The sequence below is a fragment of the Molothrus ater genome, chromosome 2, assembly GCF_012460135.2.
Source record: "Molothrus ater isolate BHLD 08-10-18 breed brown headed cowbird chromosome 2, BPBGC_Mater_1.1, whole genome shotgun sequence".
NCBI classification, from domain to species: domain Eukaryota; kingdom Metazoa; phylum Chordata; class Aves; order Passeriformes; family Icteridae; genus Molothrus; species Molothrus ater.
The window spans coordinates 87455399-87475098 of NC_050479.2; the positions used below are offsets into that span (position 1 = coordinate 87455399).

General features: G+C 45.3%; 1 protein-coding gene across 1 annotated transcript in view; it reads right to left on the reverse strand.

Annotated features, from left to right (window-relative positions):
- The window catches only part of NRIP2 (nuclear receptor interacting protein 2), a 19593-nt gene extending 6534 nt beyond the window's left edge, over positions 1–13059 (reverse strand). The window contains exons 1-5 of the mRNA XM_036401078.2: positions 12104–13059; positions 7363–7539; positions 2856–2938; positions 2312–2439; positions 394–446 (exon numbers count right to left, since the gene is read on the reverse strand). Of these exons, the coding sequence (XP_036256971.1) occupies positions 394–446; positions 2312–2439; positions 2856–2938; positions 7363–7539; positions 12104–12334 (672 nt within the window). The 5' untranslated portion in view covers positions 12335–13059. The remainder of the gene's footprint in view (positions 1–393; positions 447–2311; positions 2440–2855; positions 2939–7362; positions 7540–12103) is intronic.
- Between the last annotated feature and the right edge of the window lie 6641 nt (positions 13060–19700).

Sequence of the window (19700 nt, forward strand, 5' to 3'; positions counted from 1 at the left end):
GCCAGTGAGTGTTGGACACTGAATGTGATCACACAGCTGCACTTGGCTTAAAGCAAGGGCACAGCTTGTTCTCATCTGCCTTCCAAGGGCAACATGGGTCTAAGTCGTGCCTTTTCTTGTCTCCTCTTCAGTTTCCTCTTGCACGTTGTATGGTCAGGAATACAGAAAATGGGAGATGTGATAGTATCCTACTGAGTGTTTTCTTTCTTAAAAGCTTTAAGAAGGGCTGGGAAGGAGTCAGTGACTCAGAGCATACTGCACCCAGTCAGGCAGCTGTGTGACAAGCATTGCCCTGAGAGACCTGGACATTAAGTAATTTTGATGCTTACAACAACCAGATCTTGGAGAGCTTCCTGAGAGGAGCCCTGCAATAAGCAAGGAGCTGTTCCTTACCTTAAGAGACAACAGAGTCTGGAGGCCAATGCAAAACTCCAGCATTTCATCATCTGAGAAGAGAGAAGAGACTGATCAGGCTTTAGGTTATGTAATACTGCCTCATTAAAGAAAGTGTGTCTCTCCTGTAAAAGGATATGAAATACAAGAACGTCTGATTCATGAATTTTTATGGACCAATATGAAGCAGATAAAAAATAACAAGGAAAAGGATGAGTTAAACACACCAACATTAACAAGCAGGTGGTAGCAGTGACAATAATAAATCTCTCTTCTGTCACTCACTGATGAGCCTTTAAAGGAGCTGTTTAGGCACAGTCCTGTAGATGGTCAAAATGAACTTTGCAGCTGATAAGAGAAGGAAACCATGATTATCATGACTACTGTGAGATAAATTTGAAGGTGTTTGTGTGATTGTTTGAAACTTAATATGAGACATCAGAAGGGCTTGTGAGATCCCATGAAACTTACTGTGGGCTGTGTAAGGGAAGGACAAAAAGCAGAAGGCAAGCAGCAGGGTGAATCAGGGGAGAACAAGCATGAGAAAATGGAGAGGAGAGGGGATAAGGGTCACATGCAAGCAGGCTCTTGGTTTAGTTTTCTGACCAAAGCCTGCATCTAATGGCTGCAGTCTAACCTGATCTTATGAAATAATTTTATTAAGGTGTTTTTTTCCATGTAACTTGTCTGTCCTACTCGTAACCGCTGCAAGTCTTCAGTGTCAGCAAACATAGAAGATGCCAGGGGTTAAAGTGGTAGCTAAAGGGAATTCCCAGGTCCTGGAGTCTGCAGTAATCAGCAGCCACTTGTAATTTCATTAGCACTTCACATGTCTCCTGGAGGCCTGCTTGCCCTGTAACCAGTGGCTGTAATTTATAATTTATTTCTACCACATAAGTGAGAGCACAGGGAGATGTAAGACACAGGTGTGGCAATTCTGCTCCTTCCAGGCAGCCATTTCCATGTTCCAACAAAATGGGTAGTAGGTAGTAGCTGTGGGGTAAATTCACCTGTTATGGTGCTAGTACAGATTCCCCATGAAGGGCAAGAACAAGCAGAGTGGAAACCAGGAAAGAAGAACAAGCTGGAGTGTGTAAGAAGAGGAAGCTCTTTCTAGATAACTTAGGAATGTGGGAAGAATGTACATGAAAAGAGGGAGCAAGAGAAGCCTTGGAAGATGAACAGGACTCATTGAAGATGGGGAAACAGGTTAAAGCAAGAAGGTAAAGCTGGAAGACTAATAGGGAGAAAGATAGTGGGGGAAAGAAGACAATCCCGTTATTTTCAGCGTATGCGCAGCTTGATGTAAATGCAGAACATGCACCCTTTCTGCTGTTTTCTGGGCCTGCCTCAGTGCCCCCTGGCCTGACCTTGTCTCCTATGGCTCCTTCCTTCACAGGGTCCTGCTGCAGGACACTGAAGGAGACTCAGCACTCTGGGGCTTCCAGGTTCTTTCAGGGTGCTCCCTGCAGCAGAGGCAGAGGAGCACACAGAGAAGCACTCTAGGAAATAAGCTGTACCCTCTGTTACTTTCTCTGATGACTTCCAGACAGCCAGAGATACAAGTGCCCATTCCGTAGGAGAACATAAGGCACCAGAGGATTAATCAAGCCATCTGCAGAATTTTATGAAAGCTCCATTTTAGAATTGAAATGAGAATTTTTCACATCCTTAGTTAAGACTGAAAAAGGACCTAATTTCTCCCCACTTTCAATGTCTTCTCTGTACTCTTCCTATGCCCTTTGCCTTTGGTTACATTGAGGGTATTCACTTGTATGGTGATGTTGGCCTGCAGTGGAGGTGGCCACATCACCAACCTTCCACCATGTCATGCTTTTTCCAAAGGTCCTTTAAATGCCCTTGGCAGGGCAAGAGGGACACAGGAAAAACAAGGGAGAGGAGGGACTGGCACTCTCACCTACAACCAGTGCTGAACACAGCACTGTCTCCTGGCCAAATTGCAACTCCAAATGTTCTACTCGGCCAACAACGCTGGGGATGGGAGGAGAGAGGTCTCCACAGTCCATGGCAGACACTTCTTCCAGCCTGTGGGACACAAGAGGTATTATTGCCTCAAGCAGAGGAAGAGGGGGAAAACCAGGACTTCTCACTGATGGCAGTTCTTCTGGGTCTCACTGGGAACAGGCCCACAAGAGGGGGATCTCTTTCATAGCGTATGCCTGGAGGCAGATTCAACCAGCAAAACCTCAGCACCAGCCACCAGCTGGGCAGCTTTGCCTTGCAGCACAGGCAGGCAGAATTGCACAGCTCTGCCTCGGAGCCTGGGGTCTGCACACACCTTTGCCAGTGCTCTAATGCCTTTCCCTGTAGCCCACCCTCTGCATCTTCTCCTCAACAGCCATGCCAGTCATTATCCGTGGGGATGGGAATCCAGAGTGCCTGGGTTCTTGCCATGGTTTTTCCTTTAGCCATCCCTCCTTTTATACTGTGCAAAGACTTACCCCAGCTGGTTTAAACACCTCTTGGAGATGAGGTTTGGTAGACACCCAGTGTTAACAGTTGCTTTCAATACCTGACCTTGGCACTAGAAAAAACAACAACAGATAATTACTGTAGGCTCAAAATTGGCATATTCACTCCTCCAACAGTGTGACTTGGATTTTCTGAGTAACATAGCCAAGTTGTGTTTTAGGCAGTAGTCAGAAGGCAAGAGTTTCATCCAAGACAATGGTGGTTTCCCCAGTGCTCTGCAAATCACTCTCAAACACTTCTTTTTGAATTTGTTTTCCTTCATTTGTATTTGATTGCCCAGACACTTATCTTCGTGTGACTTTAACTTAACAGTATTCCAGTCAGGAGATGCACAGTTAGAGAAATTATTCATAAAACCAACATGGACTTTGTTAGCAGGGCAGTAAGTAATATGCAAAATTTTCTAAAGGAATACAAGAATGTGCTAGTTTTTCTCTCCATTTTTTCTGGTATTGCAGGGAACAATGTCCCAGAGCTAAATGTTTATTCTCAGCAGAAAAGCTGCAAGAGGGAGAAGTCTGAAGGAGAAGCAGGAGCACCCAGGACAAACACACCTGAAATGAGCTTAAATTTAAGGCAGTTCCCAAGATAACTGGCAAATCCATGTGACTCCTGAATCCAAGACACAACTTAATCAAGAGATTACTATTTTCTGTAGGGCTTACATCATATTCCTGTATAGCTCTTTAAGTTTATAAGACATGATATTACAATAGTCATAGCTGGTGTCATTTGGCAAAGGGGCCTGCACCCTGCCCTGCACCCAAGTAACCTGTGCATGATTTTACTGGAATAGTTCCCAGTGCTTTGCTCATTTCATTTCTTTACCCCTTAGAACATGAAAGGGAAAAGAAGATAAGGTTGCCATCTGTTTTCTGTCCCCTCTGCAGAGAGGTCCTTAATGGCAGGCCTGAGGTGATGAAGTAACAGCAGGTCACATTTATTTTAGGGGGTCTGAAAACAGCATCATCCAGAACATCAATAAGAATTAGGTTGAGGAAAAAAAAAAAGGAGAAACAGGACTTAGTAAAGGAACAGGAAAAGATGGAATAACTGTCATCTACAAAATATATCTTTACCTATGGTGCCTGATCATACCTGTTCTTGATGGCCTACTTCTTCAAGGCTCTGTCTTACACCACTGCCCCAAAAAACCACCAAAAAAATCCCACCCACAAAATTTTCCTTGGGGGGACTCATTGTATTCCTACTGTCATTTGTGTTTTTCCTGTGATTCATTCTCTTCCATCCACTATGGCACTCTGTGACATGAACTACTCAGAAGCAGCAACAAACCTGCCACATCTTCTCTACTCTCATGCTCAGTTCCAACAAGTTTAAATGCTTGAACACCTTAAGCAGACCAGCATGGCTATGAGGGACTCTGTGCAGCACCAGCAGGGTCAAGGAAAATGTCTCAATTTGCTGATTTCTTATCTAAGCCTGTGTATGATTATTAATCATCACCGAGAGCTGCATCCAGTATTTCAAGATTTCATTTTCCAAAACATGCTATCCCTGAGTAGTTATAAAGAGAAAGAAGAAAACAAATCCTGTGAGAAATACTGGAATGCTGCAAACAGACAATACCAACAGGGTCCCTTTCAGCCCAAACCATTCTGTGATTCTATGGCAAAATCTCCCTTCTGATTTTAGAGCTCTGCAATATCTGTGCTGCCTGGTCCTCCCGAACACATCAGCCCTGCCTGTAAAGACTGTGGCCAGACTAAGCAGAGAGGCAAGATAATGCACAGAGTGCAGGCGCATGCCAAACATCTGCCTCCACATCCTCTTTACTCAGAAACAAGACCTGGAGCATGGATAGCAATTGCTGAGGAATCACTTGGGAGCAGCAGACTTGAGATGCATGAGCTGCTGCTGTTATAATAAGCCTAAGCTGTATCACTAGGCAGATTACTGAGTTTTGTTTCAGAGCAGGCTGGGAAATCTGCAAGTTGGAGACTTGACAGGATATAATATGACAGTGATTATTCTGTAGAAAACAACATTTAATCTCATTGAGTGTAAACAGCTCTTCACCACTAACCATTTCCCTAGAGAGCTCACCAGGAGCCTGAGAAAAGTCCTTGGTCCAGCGTACCAAAAATACAATGCAGGCAGCTCATAAGCACTGCAAGGCTTCTTGGACTAGAAGAACTTTTCATCACTTTACCCATTCTCATGTCTACTCCAGAATTTTCAGTCTGTTACTGCCAGTCACGTTTATTTGTTATCTAAATGTCAATTATCAGAATTTCCAAGAAAGAGGGGAAGGGGAATCAGTAAGGATCACTATAATGAGCTGTGTTTTCTGAAATGATGTCAGTTCTAAAGTCAAGAAGCTGCTTTAGCAAACAAAAGGCTGATCAATCCCAGGTTGCTTTGGCATAGAGGAAAACTGGCCTTCTACAGCAGTGAAGTTTTTCAGCATCTATTTCCAAGTCAACAAGAGACAAGCCTCACCACAAAAAATAACAGCTTGATTTTATGTTGCAGAGGCCAGTCATGACTAGTTTTCCAAACTACTTTTCAAAAACTGTCACAAAAAGGGGCAATTATGCTAAAGTACCATCTGGGCAACCCACCTAAGCAAATAGGAGGGTGAGTGACTGCAGTACAACTATTATAGACTAGGTCTATCTGTGATCTCTGGGACTTAGACATAGGGCAACTAAAGCCTGTTAGAGTGAAAACACTTACTGCCTGAATCTCCATGTACCACTGAAGTCTACACATATTTGAGTTTATTCCCTAGTCAAATTCAAAGACTTTACCTTAACAGTATTCCAGTCAAGAGATGCACAGATGCCTTTGTTACCCCTTTGAGATTTTCAGCACACTTGCCTGTGTGTAAATGGTAGATTCGCTTTTCGCAGGAGTCAGGGAAAAAAAAGACTTCTCTGGGGCTGTGCTCCATTTCTAATAAAAACTACACTATAATCAAGCAGATCTCCAAAAGGTACCAGCTCACCTCTCTGGTTCAAATGAACTGGCAGCCTGAATCCTATTTCCTGCCACAGCTCTGTTACTGACAGCAGAGGCTTTTTGAAGTTCACAAATGTAAACATCAAAAGCAGCAAGACAAAAAGAAGGGGAGGAGAGCTTCCCTTCCTTCAGTGTAAGATCAAGTGTGACAAACAGTGACTGGCTCCTAAGAAGGGCAGAAAAAGAGGGAAACGCCTGTGCAGAATTCAGGGAGCGTTAGTTAGGTCTATTTCCTTGCTTGTGATGCTCGTTAACCTTCCCCTGTGAGGGAAAATAAAACGTGGGTGACAGCTGGGGTTCAGTGCAATAGAAACACAAAAGGGAATGCCTGGTGGACTGTAACACTGACTTAGCTACTGTCCCTGTACATGCCTGTCCTTGTTCAGTGTGCATGCCTGGCAAAAATACCACCCTTTATCAATAAACTTCCTCCTGCAGAACAATAAGGAGAGGCTATTAAAGAAAAAGAAACACCTTTATTTGCTCAAAACCAGGCTCCAAGTAATTGGAGAAATTACCCTGAGAGCCATTCATCCTGCCAGTCTGTCCCCAGGTGTGGTTATGTTAACCCAGCTATATTAAAGTCTTAAATTCAGGGTAAGCAATGCCTAATTGCAGCAGTAAAGGCTGCAAAACAAACCAGAGAGTGGCTTTGCTTGGTACTGAGATATCTGATCTAAGCCTTTCAGAAACTTGCTACCAGGCTGTGTTCCTATTATAATTTATTGTGCTAAATGAATTTTCAAAGGTATATATATTTTTCTTGGAAGTGTAGCCTTTACACTCAGATATGGGAGACGTTCTGTAGGACCGGTAGCTGAACTAAAACCAGCTTTAAAATGGGTTTTGTACAACAGATCTGTATCTTGGTGAGTCTCATATCTGCATGTTACTGTGCAGCTCTAAGCATCCAGCCCTCTTCCATGGGCCACAGCTTTTGGATGTGCTTTCTCTAACTGCAGGGGCCAGGGAGTAGTGTGCTCTGCAGTATAGGAGGATATAAGAAGAAAAGGAAGCTAAAAATACTGCTTCCATCAAGAGATGCAACTGTGCTAATTTGGAGCACAGTTATCTACTTTCTGAGGAGCTCCTTTGACACCTGAGGGAATCAGACTAGACTGGAATTAGTTAAATGTAAATCAGCTAGAGGCACCTGTCTTCAAGTGATAAGGAGACATTCCTTGCTTCTACATGCAGTTGTAAAATACCTCGTATCATGGGAAAGCTGGCCTTCAAAGGAAGGAGATGTGATTATGGTAATTTATGTTCAAATATGGGCAACTAGAAGAAGACATGTAGCAGAAAGGCTTTCCTCTGGCTTTTGGAAAACCTGCATCCAGATTCTAGGAGAGGCCATGCATGAAATCTCTTCTTTTTGGCTGCAGCTGGCTTTGAAATTTATAACTCAGCATGGCCCTTGGGAGGAGGGCAGCTGGAACTCAGAGCTGCTGATTTCACAGTGATGGCAAATGCTCAGTGTTGTTGCCTTACCTGGCACTGTATTAGCAGGGGTGAAGTCTCTTTTCTCCTGTCCTCTCCCTTTTCCATTTTTTCATCCTGGTCCTTTGCCAGCGGAGATTGAACCCGTGCAGGCAGACCCCTGGCCTCGCCCCGGAGCTTGTTCAGGTTGCCTTCCAAGAGGCGCCGCTGGACCACACTATGAGGCTGCTGTCTCCATCACAAAGAAAGAGAAATCCCAGCTAAGTATGGAGCTAAAGACAAGGATATTTGCTAGCCCAGGGATGCAGGTTGGAAATGCTTAACCCAAATGGTCGTCCTGATGAAAGACATGCTTATCCAAAAAAACTTTCTTTAAATCCCAAGATTTTTTTTGGTAGCTGCTAATTTGGTGTTAAAGTGTTGGGATGTCTGCGGCAGGCAGATCTCTGGGATGCAATTATTGGAGGAGAAGAATATGCCTGATGCATGCTCTCCCCACACATATCTGTTCCTTCAGCTAAACATGCACTGGAGAGTCTAATTTCTAATTAGAAATTTTGAATTAGTGCACTGCCTGCTGGGTGTGTGCTGACATCCCACCAGGCACATTCACACCTTCCAGTGTGGGAGGGCACGAGGAACACAGCATGTGTGTGGTGCACATGTGGGCAAGAAGGCAGGACTGCAGATATTTTAGGTGTACCAGCAATTATTTGTAGTGAAGCAGGAAGCTCCCCTAGGAGGAAACTAAAACGAGCTTCTAATGTTCCTTGGAGTCTGTCTCTGCTCCCCACCATCAGATGCTCTAGATTTTGCCCAGTATTGATCCATCCAGTCCCTGAACAGCTACTGAATCAACAATGGGCAGCACCAATGAAACAGGTGCCTGTTGCAGGTAGCTTTGTCCTTTATCCATGTACTCAGCCCCACGGCCCTTCTGCAGGAGTGCAGCTGCTCTGGGCTGGTCATGGCATTCCCAGTAACAACAGCCTGTTTGAAGAAAGGCAAACAATCTAAAGGGGTTAATGTGCTACAGCTTAAATTGTTGTTTTTATCTCTCTAAAGAAAAAGAAAAAATTAAGTAATCTCCCAGGTGGTGTAGCAGTTTGATGCAGGATCTTGTCAATGAGCAGGCAAAACACCTGAACTAGACCAGACCTGCCAATGAGCTGGGCTGCATTAACCCCACAGGTTTCTTGTGTTTCAGACTAGTCTCATGCATAGCCAGAGAGCTGAGGCCAGAGAAGCGTGCAAGCTGCAATTTGAAGTACCCTGATTTGTCAGATTTGTCCAGTGGTTGGTGCAGGATGGCTGCCACTGGCTCTTTGGTCACACTCAGCATTGCCCTTTGCAAGATGCCAAGTTCCTCTTACCTCTGCCTCCCTGCCACTTCAAGGGGTGAGAGTCAGATTGTTCACTTGCTGCATGTGAAACACCACAGCAGTTGAAAAAATGGGGTAAAAATATCTCTCTGTTCCTGGTCTTTTCCCAGCCTACTGTGCTGGTCCACAGCACAGCTGGCCCTTGTACTTAGCTCCCTAAATACTCTGAGCACAGTGCCAGTTTGGCTGCCAGCTAACATCTGGGCCATGGGAAAAGGGCAGGGAACAAACAGCAGGTCCCCAAATTCCCATCCTCCCTCCCGCCTCTCACAATCTGGCATGCAAAGACCTTTCCCACAGAACGAGCAAGCTCTTTGCAGCTGCCACCTCTGTCCCCTTCTTGTCACTCAGGCTGGGAAGAGGCCAAGTGCTGGTGGGGATTAGCTGAGCTTTGGGATTTTGGAGGCATCTGGTTCAAGAGCAGACTCCTAGGGCCCTGCCTATCTTCTCTCTCACCAGTGAGATGGAGAAGTGGAGAGAGCGTTGTAGCTCTTGGACTGGTCAGAAACAATTAGATTTAGAGGATGGTAAGGGAGGATGTTGTGAGTGTTGTGTCCAGGAGCTGGTAAGGATGCCCTCTCAGGGCACTTAGAGGGATCAAAGAAGATTCCCAGTGCAACTTAGGGAAGGTTCAGGTTTTCCAATGTGAAACCTCCAGGCCTTGCTATGATTAGTGACATTGTATGAGCTGGGTATCTTGATTTTTGGGAGGTGAGAAGCCAGATCTTCAGGCCTTCTTGGTATTTCCAGAATATTTTAGCTCATGTAGCTACCTTTTTTTTTAATTTTCCATTTTAAAAAACCCCCAAAACTGATCATGCTTTTTGTTGCAAAGGTGGAAACACGAGATCTCCACGGAAATGTGTAATTACTCATTATTGGAGAGATGATGGGCCCATCAAAATGCAGGCACTTCTGGATGCATTGCATAAGCTGAGTGCACACCCGGAATACACAGAAAAGAGTGGCAAAAACTAACAGCTTGTGACTGCGAAAGAAAGTAGGTATTTTATTTTAAATTACATGAGGCCTTGCTCTAGTTTTAGGACATGGAGCTGCCACAGCTGGAGTCTCTGGCACTGTCAATGGAGACCCGTTTTGGGGAATTAATTAAACTTTCCTCCCAGTGTCAGTGCTGTAGGAGTCAGGGGTGTTTTACTCTCTCTATCCAAATCAAACTCTCCAGCACATCCTACTGCTGCTTCATTTTCAGTACATTCCTTTTTTGTATTCCTGTCCTCCAGGAGGGAGCCAGATCAATTTAGGAAAAAGAGATGGGGATTTCATAGTGCTGGAGAAATGTCTAGAAAAATAAGCCAAAAGCATATTTGGGACTCTGATTTGCAGTGCCCAAAACATCACAGCAATATCACAGTGTCCCACTGAGTTGCAGGAACCTCTGAATCCCACTTGGAAATCTAAGACCTGGTTCTTCTTTTGCTCCAAGTTAAAGCAGAAACGGAGGTACCACATTGACCCCAGGTATGGCGCTGTGTGTGTGAACTTGGCACAGCTGCCACACTTTATTTTGTGCCCTCTAACACCAGAGCAAAATGTCCATGTGAGAAAAACACGTCATGCTTCATTCACTGCTCCTTAGGTCCATGGTAAAAATGTTTCAGCTATTCTGTTATGGACCAAACATGAAGTTGCAGTGGGTTGCAGTGACTGAACGCTGTCGGCATACAGCAAGTTCTCCTGCCTGGAATGGTTATTTCCAGCAGGAGAGCTGCTTGTGGCAAGTGATTTAAACAAGGACTGTCTCGCCCAAGGAACCCCTTAGGGCTTCAGGATGCCAGTTGTCACTTTGAGGCATGGTGTGACAGGAGTCAATCCCAAAGCAAAGCTGGCAGATGTGTTTCTGCCTGCCTTTGTGGCTGGAGTCAGCAAACACGCACCAGAAGCCTCAGAAGTGGCTCATCCCCATACCCTGCCCAGGGACGCTGTGCTCCGGAGGGGATGTTGGAGCTGCAGCACTGCAGGCCCCAAGGGCCAGCACTGGCTCTCTGGGCTGCAGCGTGGCCAGAGCTCCTTCCCCACGGGGAGGAGAGTCCTGCTCCTCGCTAGGACAGCACAGATGTGACACAGCTCTTGCTCTCCAGCCATGACTGCACACATGGCTGGAGGGACACTCCACACCATCCCTGCTGACAGCCATGAGCGTGGCTGCAGAATGGGAGCAACAGCTCAGGGGCACTTGGAGGAGCTACCCAGCCCCTGCCATGCCAGGGACTCCCAGCAGCTGCTAAGGGAGCTGAGGGAGCTGCAGGGAGGGTGGTGGGAGCGGCAGGATGTGCCAGCACGGGAACATGGCACCGACCCCTCGTCTGCAAGCCACTGCACCCCAAGGTTTCTGCAGGGAGGATCAGCTCCCGTTAGTGCCAGGTCCCACACGTGTGTGGCCCTGTGCCACTGCGTGCCTCGGGAGCTGGGAAATGACTGGAGGCACACACACAAGAGCATCTGTGGTGCTGCTGCCACTGTCTGAGGATACAGAGGGGAGCACAGACTGCAGGCAGGGACAAGATCTTTTATGACACCCACTGCCACAGATGGAACAAGTGATTGTGCCCCCATCACAACCAGATGTGAGCCCTCTTTTGGGAAAATGGTTTAGACCTCCACATTCTTGAGCAGTTTAACTCTACAGTGGAGAGAAGTTGGACAGCAAAACTGCCTGAGCAAGGAGAGTATGTGTGCAGTTGAGCCAGGGAATCTGCTTCCAGCCTCGAGGAAACCCTTCCAGACCACAGACTGCCAAGGCTGCTGGAACAGACCTCCCTCCCTGATGCTCCCTGATCCACGTCACCACAAGGAGATGCCCACAGGCCTCGCTCCAGTGCCTCCTCCCCAAAGGAGTCATCCCGAGTGCCAGGTGCTGCATCTGCCTGCCTGCCTGCCTGGTTTGCAGTCCTGCCCTTTGCTTGCCCCTCCATAAATCCAGAGAGTGGGGGAAAAGAGAAAAATGCAAAAAGGTGACAAGGTCAAACATAAGTCTCTCAGAATTTCATTAATTGTACTTCCCTCCCTTCTGAGTCCAGGAAGCATTCTGCTTTTGAGCTGGATCTTGCAGGGATACATGGGGGCTTTCAGAGATGTCCCACATGGAAATATACGTGTCACATGAACATACATAGGTATCGGGTGAATGGAAATTTGGATTCTGGAGAGTCCTTCCAGTCCATGTCTGCCTGAGGAGTTTGGTTCCTATGCGGAGGCACAAAAAGATGGATGCAAGCAAATGAGTGATTAATTCTTTCCCCTCACCCTGACCTGCTTCTAGATGATCCTGAAGGGAAGTTTCATTTTTGCTGAACCTATGATCCTTTCACAAAACCTGACAGCAGCTCCCAACTGGAATGGAGGCTATCAGGAGAACCCCCTCCCAAACGGGATCCCACTGGACTCACCAGATCCTTGGAGGTGCCAAGCCTTGTCAAGCCATCCAGAGGCAGCAGATCAGCAGAGTCCTTGTGCACAAACTGGGTGGCCTGTTTGAGGCGCCTCTTCTGTTGCAGAATAGCTTTGTTCCTCAGCTCCATCTCACACTCCTGTCGCTCCAGGTCGGGAGCGCCCTCGCTCTGCTTCTCCTCCTGGTCTCCTTGTCCCAGTGGCAGGGGGCAACTCTTCCTTGTGCTCATGGTGAAGATTCAGAGAGAACAGGTCCTTCTTGGTGTGCTGGGGTGTTCCCTGAACTCGTCTCCTGGTGTTTGCCCTCTGGAGGCTGACTCAGTCTCTGATCTCCTTTCCCTTTCTCTTCCTCACGGCTCCCCTTCTCTTCCTTTCTCTGCCTTTCCTCCTGCTCTCTCAGTTATAACTCACCCATCTCTGAAGTGTCTCGGTGCCTGTTTCTCCCTCTGTCCTCTCCACTCCGTGTCCCTGTGCTCCCGCCTCTTCCCCTCCCTCACTTCTCCTGCCCTGACTGCAGCTTTGCCTCCTCCAGTCCGTGGGTCCGTGTCGTAATAGAAAAAGCCCCGCGTCAGAAACCGCTTTCCATAAATCACGGCAGAGCCGGCAGGATGCTCCGGCTGGAAAAATCCAGCAGCAGAAGGATGGCCCCGCTGGATGCTGGGGGCTGGACTTACCTCGGCGGGCTGCGCGCACGCACCGCGCGTGTCCGTGTCCGTGTCCGTGTCCGTGTCCGTGTCCGTGTCCGTGTCCGTGTCCGTGTCCGTGTGTGCCCGTGTGCGTGTCCGTGTGTGTGCCCGTGTGTGTGCCCGTGTGTGTGCCCGCCTGTCCCCGGCTCCTGGGGACACGCTACAGCAGCCGGCGGCAGCCTGCGCGCTCCGCTGCCTCTGCCAGGGGGATTTGATGCTTCTCCGTGTCTCTGTAAATCCTGGCAGCAGCTCGGGTCAGCCTGGAAGATGATGCATTGCCTTGGTAAATGGGAGAGAGTATCCTCCTCAAGGCTCCTGGCAGGCATGCCCAGTCTCATTTCTGCAGAGAGTGTCGTGCCTTTGCAATAGGCTGCGCTGAAGGATTGTTCTGTGTAGCTTGAATGAAATGCTGAAGGTCTGCTTTCTGCTTCCAGCCAAGGCAGGCTCTGTATTGTGCCCGACTCTGCCCTCATTTCCACTCCACTCCACCAAAGGCAATTCCCTCTGATGTTGCAGGAGCCTAAAATCACTGGCTTGTTGATACCAGCAGACTTGGCTCCCTGTTTATACCAAAAGAGTGCTGACACTGCTGCAGTGTGGGATGTCTGTACCAGAGCAGACATCCCTTCTCTCAGGGGAGACAGGACATAGTAGAGCTATGGTTTTCAACTTTCTGTCTCCATATTGTCCTGCTTGAAACTATGAATTATAACTTGAACTGATGCTGTCTCATTTTGATCCCTTTTCTCTGGTTAATGCACTGCCCTGCTAAGCACCAGGTCTGATATCAGGTGCAGGGGAGGAACCAACACTTTACTCAGCTGTGAAGCTAAAGGACAGCATTACATTTCCAGGAAAGCCAGCAAAGGGTGAAACAGCTTTTATGTGCATCACAGAAGGAATAGCAGCAACTGACTACAAAACTTATAGCAAAAGGACACTTTCTGTTGCTCCTTTTGTTTGTTTTCTATCTTAGTAGTATGTAACATTCCAGTATTACTGATACCAATTATTTCTGTGTTCTAAACTGTGTATAAAAAAGTGAGTATTAAATATTAAGAAGCAAATCCAATACAAGGTATTATGGTTTCCACCAAATGACAGCACTAGATTTTTCAGGAGTAGGAGTGGAAAAACATTCTAGCTGCTTTATACTCCAAGGCCAAACTTCACTACCATAATGCAGGCAGAGTCTCAACAACAGCTCAGAGGTGTTTTGAGCTGTCCTTATCTATCTGTGAGTCAAATTAAGAAGAGAATTTAAGTAATGAATATTTCCAGGGAACCTGTGATCCCACAGTCTTGTTTTCTTGCCTGTGGGTTGCCCTGATTCCTGATTTACACACACTTTTGACCTCCTGTGGCCCCACTGAGTATCCTCTGACTCTTGCCATCAGGCCCTTTAACCATCCATGTCATCCAGTACAGAATCTTGCATCTCTACTCTCACACAGGGCCGGGAGGTGCTTCCCCTCCTGCTGACTGTGAATACCTCAGCCACAACAAGGCAGATGATGGTAACAAGGGCACTGCCAATTTTCTTAAGGCCTCAGAATGGACCCTAAGACTGTAAAGTGCTACAGAACATCCTAGGAGCAGATCACCTACAGTCCCTGCCTTGAAGTCTATGGGCAGAGTTACACAATTTCTGATGAGATCACCTCCCATCCTAGATGTGTATGTGGGAATGAAGAGGAGGGAGCTCTCCTAGTTCCCAGTCCCAGCCCCTCCTTGCAGCTAGCCACCCTTTATTAGTTTATTTTGCACAGCATTTTGGCAAAATCTGATCAAAATTGGTTTGCCTTGCAGCTGGGCTGGAGCCACTGCTTGAGCAGTTCTGCTTTTGGGTCTCACCAGTTAGTCCTGGTCCCTAACTCTTTAAGTATTTCTCTCTTTGTGCCTCAAAGGGGAGGAATCTTCAAGTCTTGTTTAAAGCCTTCTCTCTTCCTTCATCACTTCTGCTTCTACATTTAGATCACTTAACTCTTTATATGCTGTGATGTGTTAGTTCCTAGATCTGGCAAAAAATCCCAGCATTTTTATGGGGGTGAAATCAGCTAAGGTACTACATTCTCCCATCAAAGACATGATAGGTTCTAGGTCACTGTTTCTTTTCTATTCAGCTATTACTTTTTCCATCCTGTTCTTCTTAAACAGAGCCCATTTACTAAGTAGGTTAGGTGATTTCTGGCTTAGTGGTTTTTTTTTTTTTCAGAATGGACACTTCTATAGGTTTTCTAATGAGAAATCAGACCACAGTTCAGTAAATTTAAGGGGAATTTGCAGCAGTTATACCTTTCCCAGTCATCTTTTGCAGGCCCTGAAAAATAATGTATGACTCACCAGTAACCTGTATTAGAAAAATAAAACTGATTTTGATCCAAATATTCATACACAATCCCATACACACCAATAAACTATTTTCTGATGCAATCACATCAAATAATCATAACCCATTATAGCTCGATATTCTGCACCCTTCATACAGGAATCTTTACAGGGTTTGTAAGAGTGCTATTTAGACAATAGAAGAAACACTCTGCCTCCACAGAATATAAAAGCCCTTCTCCCTGCTCCAGCTGCCAGTTTGGCCTTCCAGCTCAAACAGTTACAGGTCAATGGGAGCTCTGGTGCAAAATGTTCCAGGTTCTAAGCACTTTAGCCGTGTTCATGGGTGTTGGTCCCTGGACCTGATCACCTCCGTGCCTGAGAAGCCCTGAGGAAATCAGAAGTAGTGCCCATACTTCTAAGGAAAGGCCCTGAAGAGCAGCATTTCCCAGAAGCCAGTTTGCCCAGCCAAGAAGCAAGAGAGGGTCAATATATTCCAGTCAGCTACTCATCTGTTGGAAGAAATTCATTAATAGTACCTGGAGTAGTAAAGGGGAAAAATGGACTCTGTTGAAGGAAGCAACTGGCAGATTAAAGAATGTGAGGCAAAGGTTTTACTTCCCTCTGTCAGGAGCATTAAAGAGCATCCTAGCTGTTTGAGAAGCTGCTCAGTTGAGCACTTTCACTGGTTTGGCTTTAAATTTCATGGGCTGATGTCCTTCTGCCCCAGATTTTCCTTATATCTCACTTCTGGGAAGCTTTACCTAGCCTAATAACTCCTCTTTAAAATATTCTCCTGCTACTTTTGCAACTTCTAATGGTTGCTTCTCTTTCTTAGAGATTTCTTTTCAGCTTTGAATTTATCTCTTTTAACAGTTTGGAAACTATTATTTTGTCCCCCTGAGATTTGACACAGTGCAGGTGGGAGGGTGGATTGTAGATGGAGAACTTCATATTTCTGTTGTGACAATCTGGGTGCTTACAGAGCTCAGCAAGAGCTCCCACATAACGTAACCAGCACAGAGGTTGTTTTTACAGTACACCAGTTTCCAGTGCACTGTCTCAGTAGTAATGTAAGCTTCAAGTGGGTGTAAAAGTGACCCTGGGTGTAGCAACTATGTCAAAGCCAGGAGATTCCTTGTGGTGGATACTGCAGGGTAACAATGAGGCCACTTTCTGCTCATTCTCCTGCATTCTCACAGCCTGTGCAGTCTGTGGGTGCACAGATGGTGCAGAGGAGGAATGAGAGGACAAACCTTACTCAGGCAAACCATGCATGCTTCTCTCTCCCTTCCATCTCTGAAAAAGATTCTTTGAAAAAGAAAAGGCTCCTCTGCTTTGAATTCCCTCCAGTTCTCTGTTTGTATATTAAAATACCTTTGTATTCTTGAAATAATAAGTAAAAGATTGCAGTATTTATATCTGTGAGTATGTCTGGCAAGTTTCCTTGAGATAAATGTCATCTCAGATGTACATAATGTTTAGCTCAGCTGCTGGACAGCAAAGTGTGTCCTGCCAGCAAGGTCAGTCAGAAAGTAGAATAGTTATAGTTAGGTAATTTAGGGTCAAGTCTCTGTAGTTATCTGCCCTATGGGATAGATTTATGGTTGCACCATGGCAAACTTGGAGCAGTGTTGTCTAATATGAAATTCTTCTGCTGTATAAATATTTCTTGATCATTATAAATACAGTTATGAATATAATATTGTTATAATGATTTGTGTCCTCTCTGTATTGATTTTTTCTTTAGGCTAAACTGTGTTTAAAAAGGGCCTTTTCTGTTTGGTTGGAATTATCATTGCCACAGAACTGACAGCTGATTGTGCAGCAGACAATACAAAATTTCCCCTTCCATTACACAGATCACACTGGAAGACTTTGCCTTTGCTTTCAGGAGGGGAAAGAATCTCCACTGGTGTGCATCTCCACTGATGCACATCGCAATGGCAGCTGTCTTACTCATGCCAGACCTTCTCTGTGGTCAGCATGAGATTTAAAGTAGAGAATAATTCCTGATAGGAATTTGCTTGCCCATAAAAGTGTGCAAGAGACTGAGATGAAGGATGGTTATTCATTTAAGGTCGATAGCACAGTATTTGGAAATGTGTAGTCTCAAAGGTGTCTCTCCTTTGTGTGTCTCTCTGTAGTTGTTTCATTTTGCTGTCCCTCCACTTCCCACCTGTATGGACAACAATATTTCCATTATCCACTTTGCTTGAGGCTAAGAATGCACTTGACACGAACACCGGCAATTTTTTCCAAGTGTCTACATAATGCCATAAAAATAATAATGAAAACTTTACACCATTAAGGCTCCTTCCAGAGGATGTCCCTAGAGCTGAATACTTGAGCAGTAAAAGCCAGCACAGTTAGAGTTGCCTGGTAAAGCTTAATTTGGTATGCATATGTGTGGGCTTATTACTAAAACCACCTACAGAGTCTTGGCAAGGTGCTTTGAGTGGCTGTTTATGGGCTTCTATAATAACTTTTTTTTCCATGTGAAACAGCAAGAAGAAAAAGACAATCACCTATTCACTTTTTGGCTGTGCTTAGCTAACCATAGAATCAGAGCAGATCTCATCCTGCTAAAAATGAAGCCTAGATATAGTCCTTGGAAGGTAAGAATCTCTCTGACGGCTGTTTTTGCCTCCAGTGTCATTTCCTTTGGGGACAAGTTTTACTTTCAGAGTCCCCCATCAGATACTGTGGAAAACTTTCCTCTCAGCAGTTGCCAGGTACACTGTAATGTTTCCTGTTTTATTTGTTTGTAAATGGCTTCTTTTGCACCTCAAAGCAGTTGAGATCAATCAAGTTCTTCATCAGTCAGCAGCATAACTTGCTGAAATTAACTTAACCAGTGGGGGAGTCAGCCACTCCAAAGGGTGTTGCAGCCCACCTCCTGTTCTTCTTGTTCTCTTGAATCATTTAGAAATGCAATAATTCAAGCATCAGTATTCACAGAGTAAATCTTTAAAGTCATGCTCCCATTGTGGATGGTTTTCAGGGACAATACCTCAGTCCTGCTCAGTTAATTGGCACTTTTTCCACAGTGTATTCTCTCCTTGATGCTATGTGCAAGGCACTGGGCCCACCCCTTGTAAAAGAGTCAAACCCAAGAATAGATGTCACCACATTTCTCTTCACAGAGAAAAGCAAGGCACAATTCTTCTCAAGAATATTTCTGGGTTTCACATTCTCTGAACCTCAGAGAAAGAAAAAACAATTCTTATCTCATTTACTGCTCCTGTGTTGTTCACAAGTGGAATGCATCGTGGAAGATTGTTTACCTGAAGGAAATTGATAATTGGATTCTGGTGTGAGTGTTTTGATTCATTGACCAATTGAATCCAGGTATGTGTGTGTTGGGACTATTGGCTGACAGTCACAAAATTCTGTACAGAGAGTGCATTTGAGTGCTTGGCAGATTCAGTTTAAATGCAATGTAATATAATGTAATATAGAATAATATAGTATAATAAAGTAATTAATTAGCCTTCTGATATTAATGGAGTCCTCCTCATCATTCCTCTCCTTCATCAGGGGCAAAAATATCACTATAACCAGAAATAAGTATTTCACATCTCTAATGCTTTTCTGTGGTAGCTGATCATTTTGCCCCAGTCTTAAACCTGAGGACTGTTGGATCTGTGGTGCTTATCCAACCTTTGACTCTTCATGCTCTCAAGCAACCTCAAGTTGTGCCAGTGGAGGTTTGAAACGAATATTAGGAAAAATTTCTTCATTGAAAGGTTTATCAAGCATTGGAAAAAGGCTTCTTGGGGAAGTGGCTGAGTCACCATCCCTGGAGGTATTTGAAATGTATAGATTGTGACACTTAGGGACATGGTTTAGTTGTGGGCTTGATGATCTTAAAGGTATTTTCCAACCTAGATGATTGCATGATTCTTTGTCTTCTGAACCCTGTCTCCATTTGACTCTTTGAGACATTTTCATCCGACCAAGATCTTTCTTTGTGTGACCCACTCCCTGCAGCCCGCAGAAGTCCTTGGACACAAGAGAGCTCATGTTGCCATGCTCAGCTGCTGGAAGTCACAAAGAACAAGTTCAGGAAGAAACCTCCATACACTCCAGCAAGTCTGTGCTGGGGCACACTGTACTGAATAAATCTCTTCTCAGATTTTAGTTGCCAGCTGACTCTGCTAAGGATGTGAAATAGATTTTTAAAAGAATGTTTGTAACAGCCAAAAAACTGGAAAATTTTCACTCAGCTCATAAAAAGGGAAACATTAAAGCCAAGAAGGACAACCGGACAAAAATCCTTACAAAGCGAGGAGGTGCTAGGTCTTTTCAAGAAAAGGTTTGCTACGAAAGTTTTTTTTAATCTGAGCAAAATATTCTTGTGCTCTTATTTATAGAAGCAATTGGGCTGCTTGAACTGCATTCCCTGTGTTCCCTGCCCCTTCTCTCCCCAGCAGAATAACTCTACCTGAGGCTGATATTCATTTTGGCTATTTTCTGCTCAGACAATTCAGGATTTTATGATGGAATCACCAGCACAGTAGTACTTGTAGTGCAGAAGCAGCTTTGTGTACACAATGCACATACAGTGGCAGAGGGATGT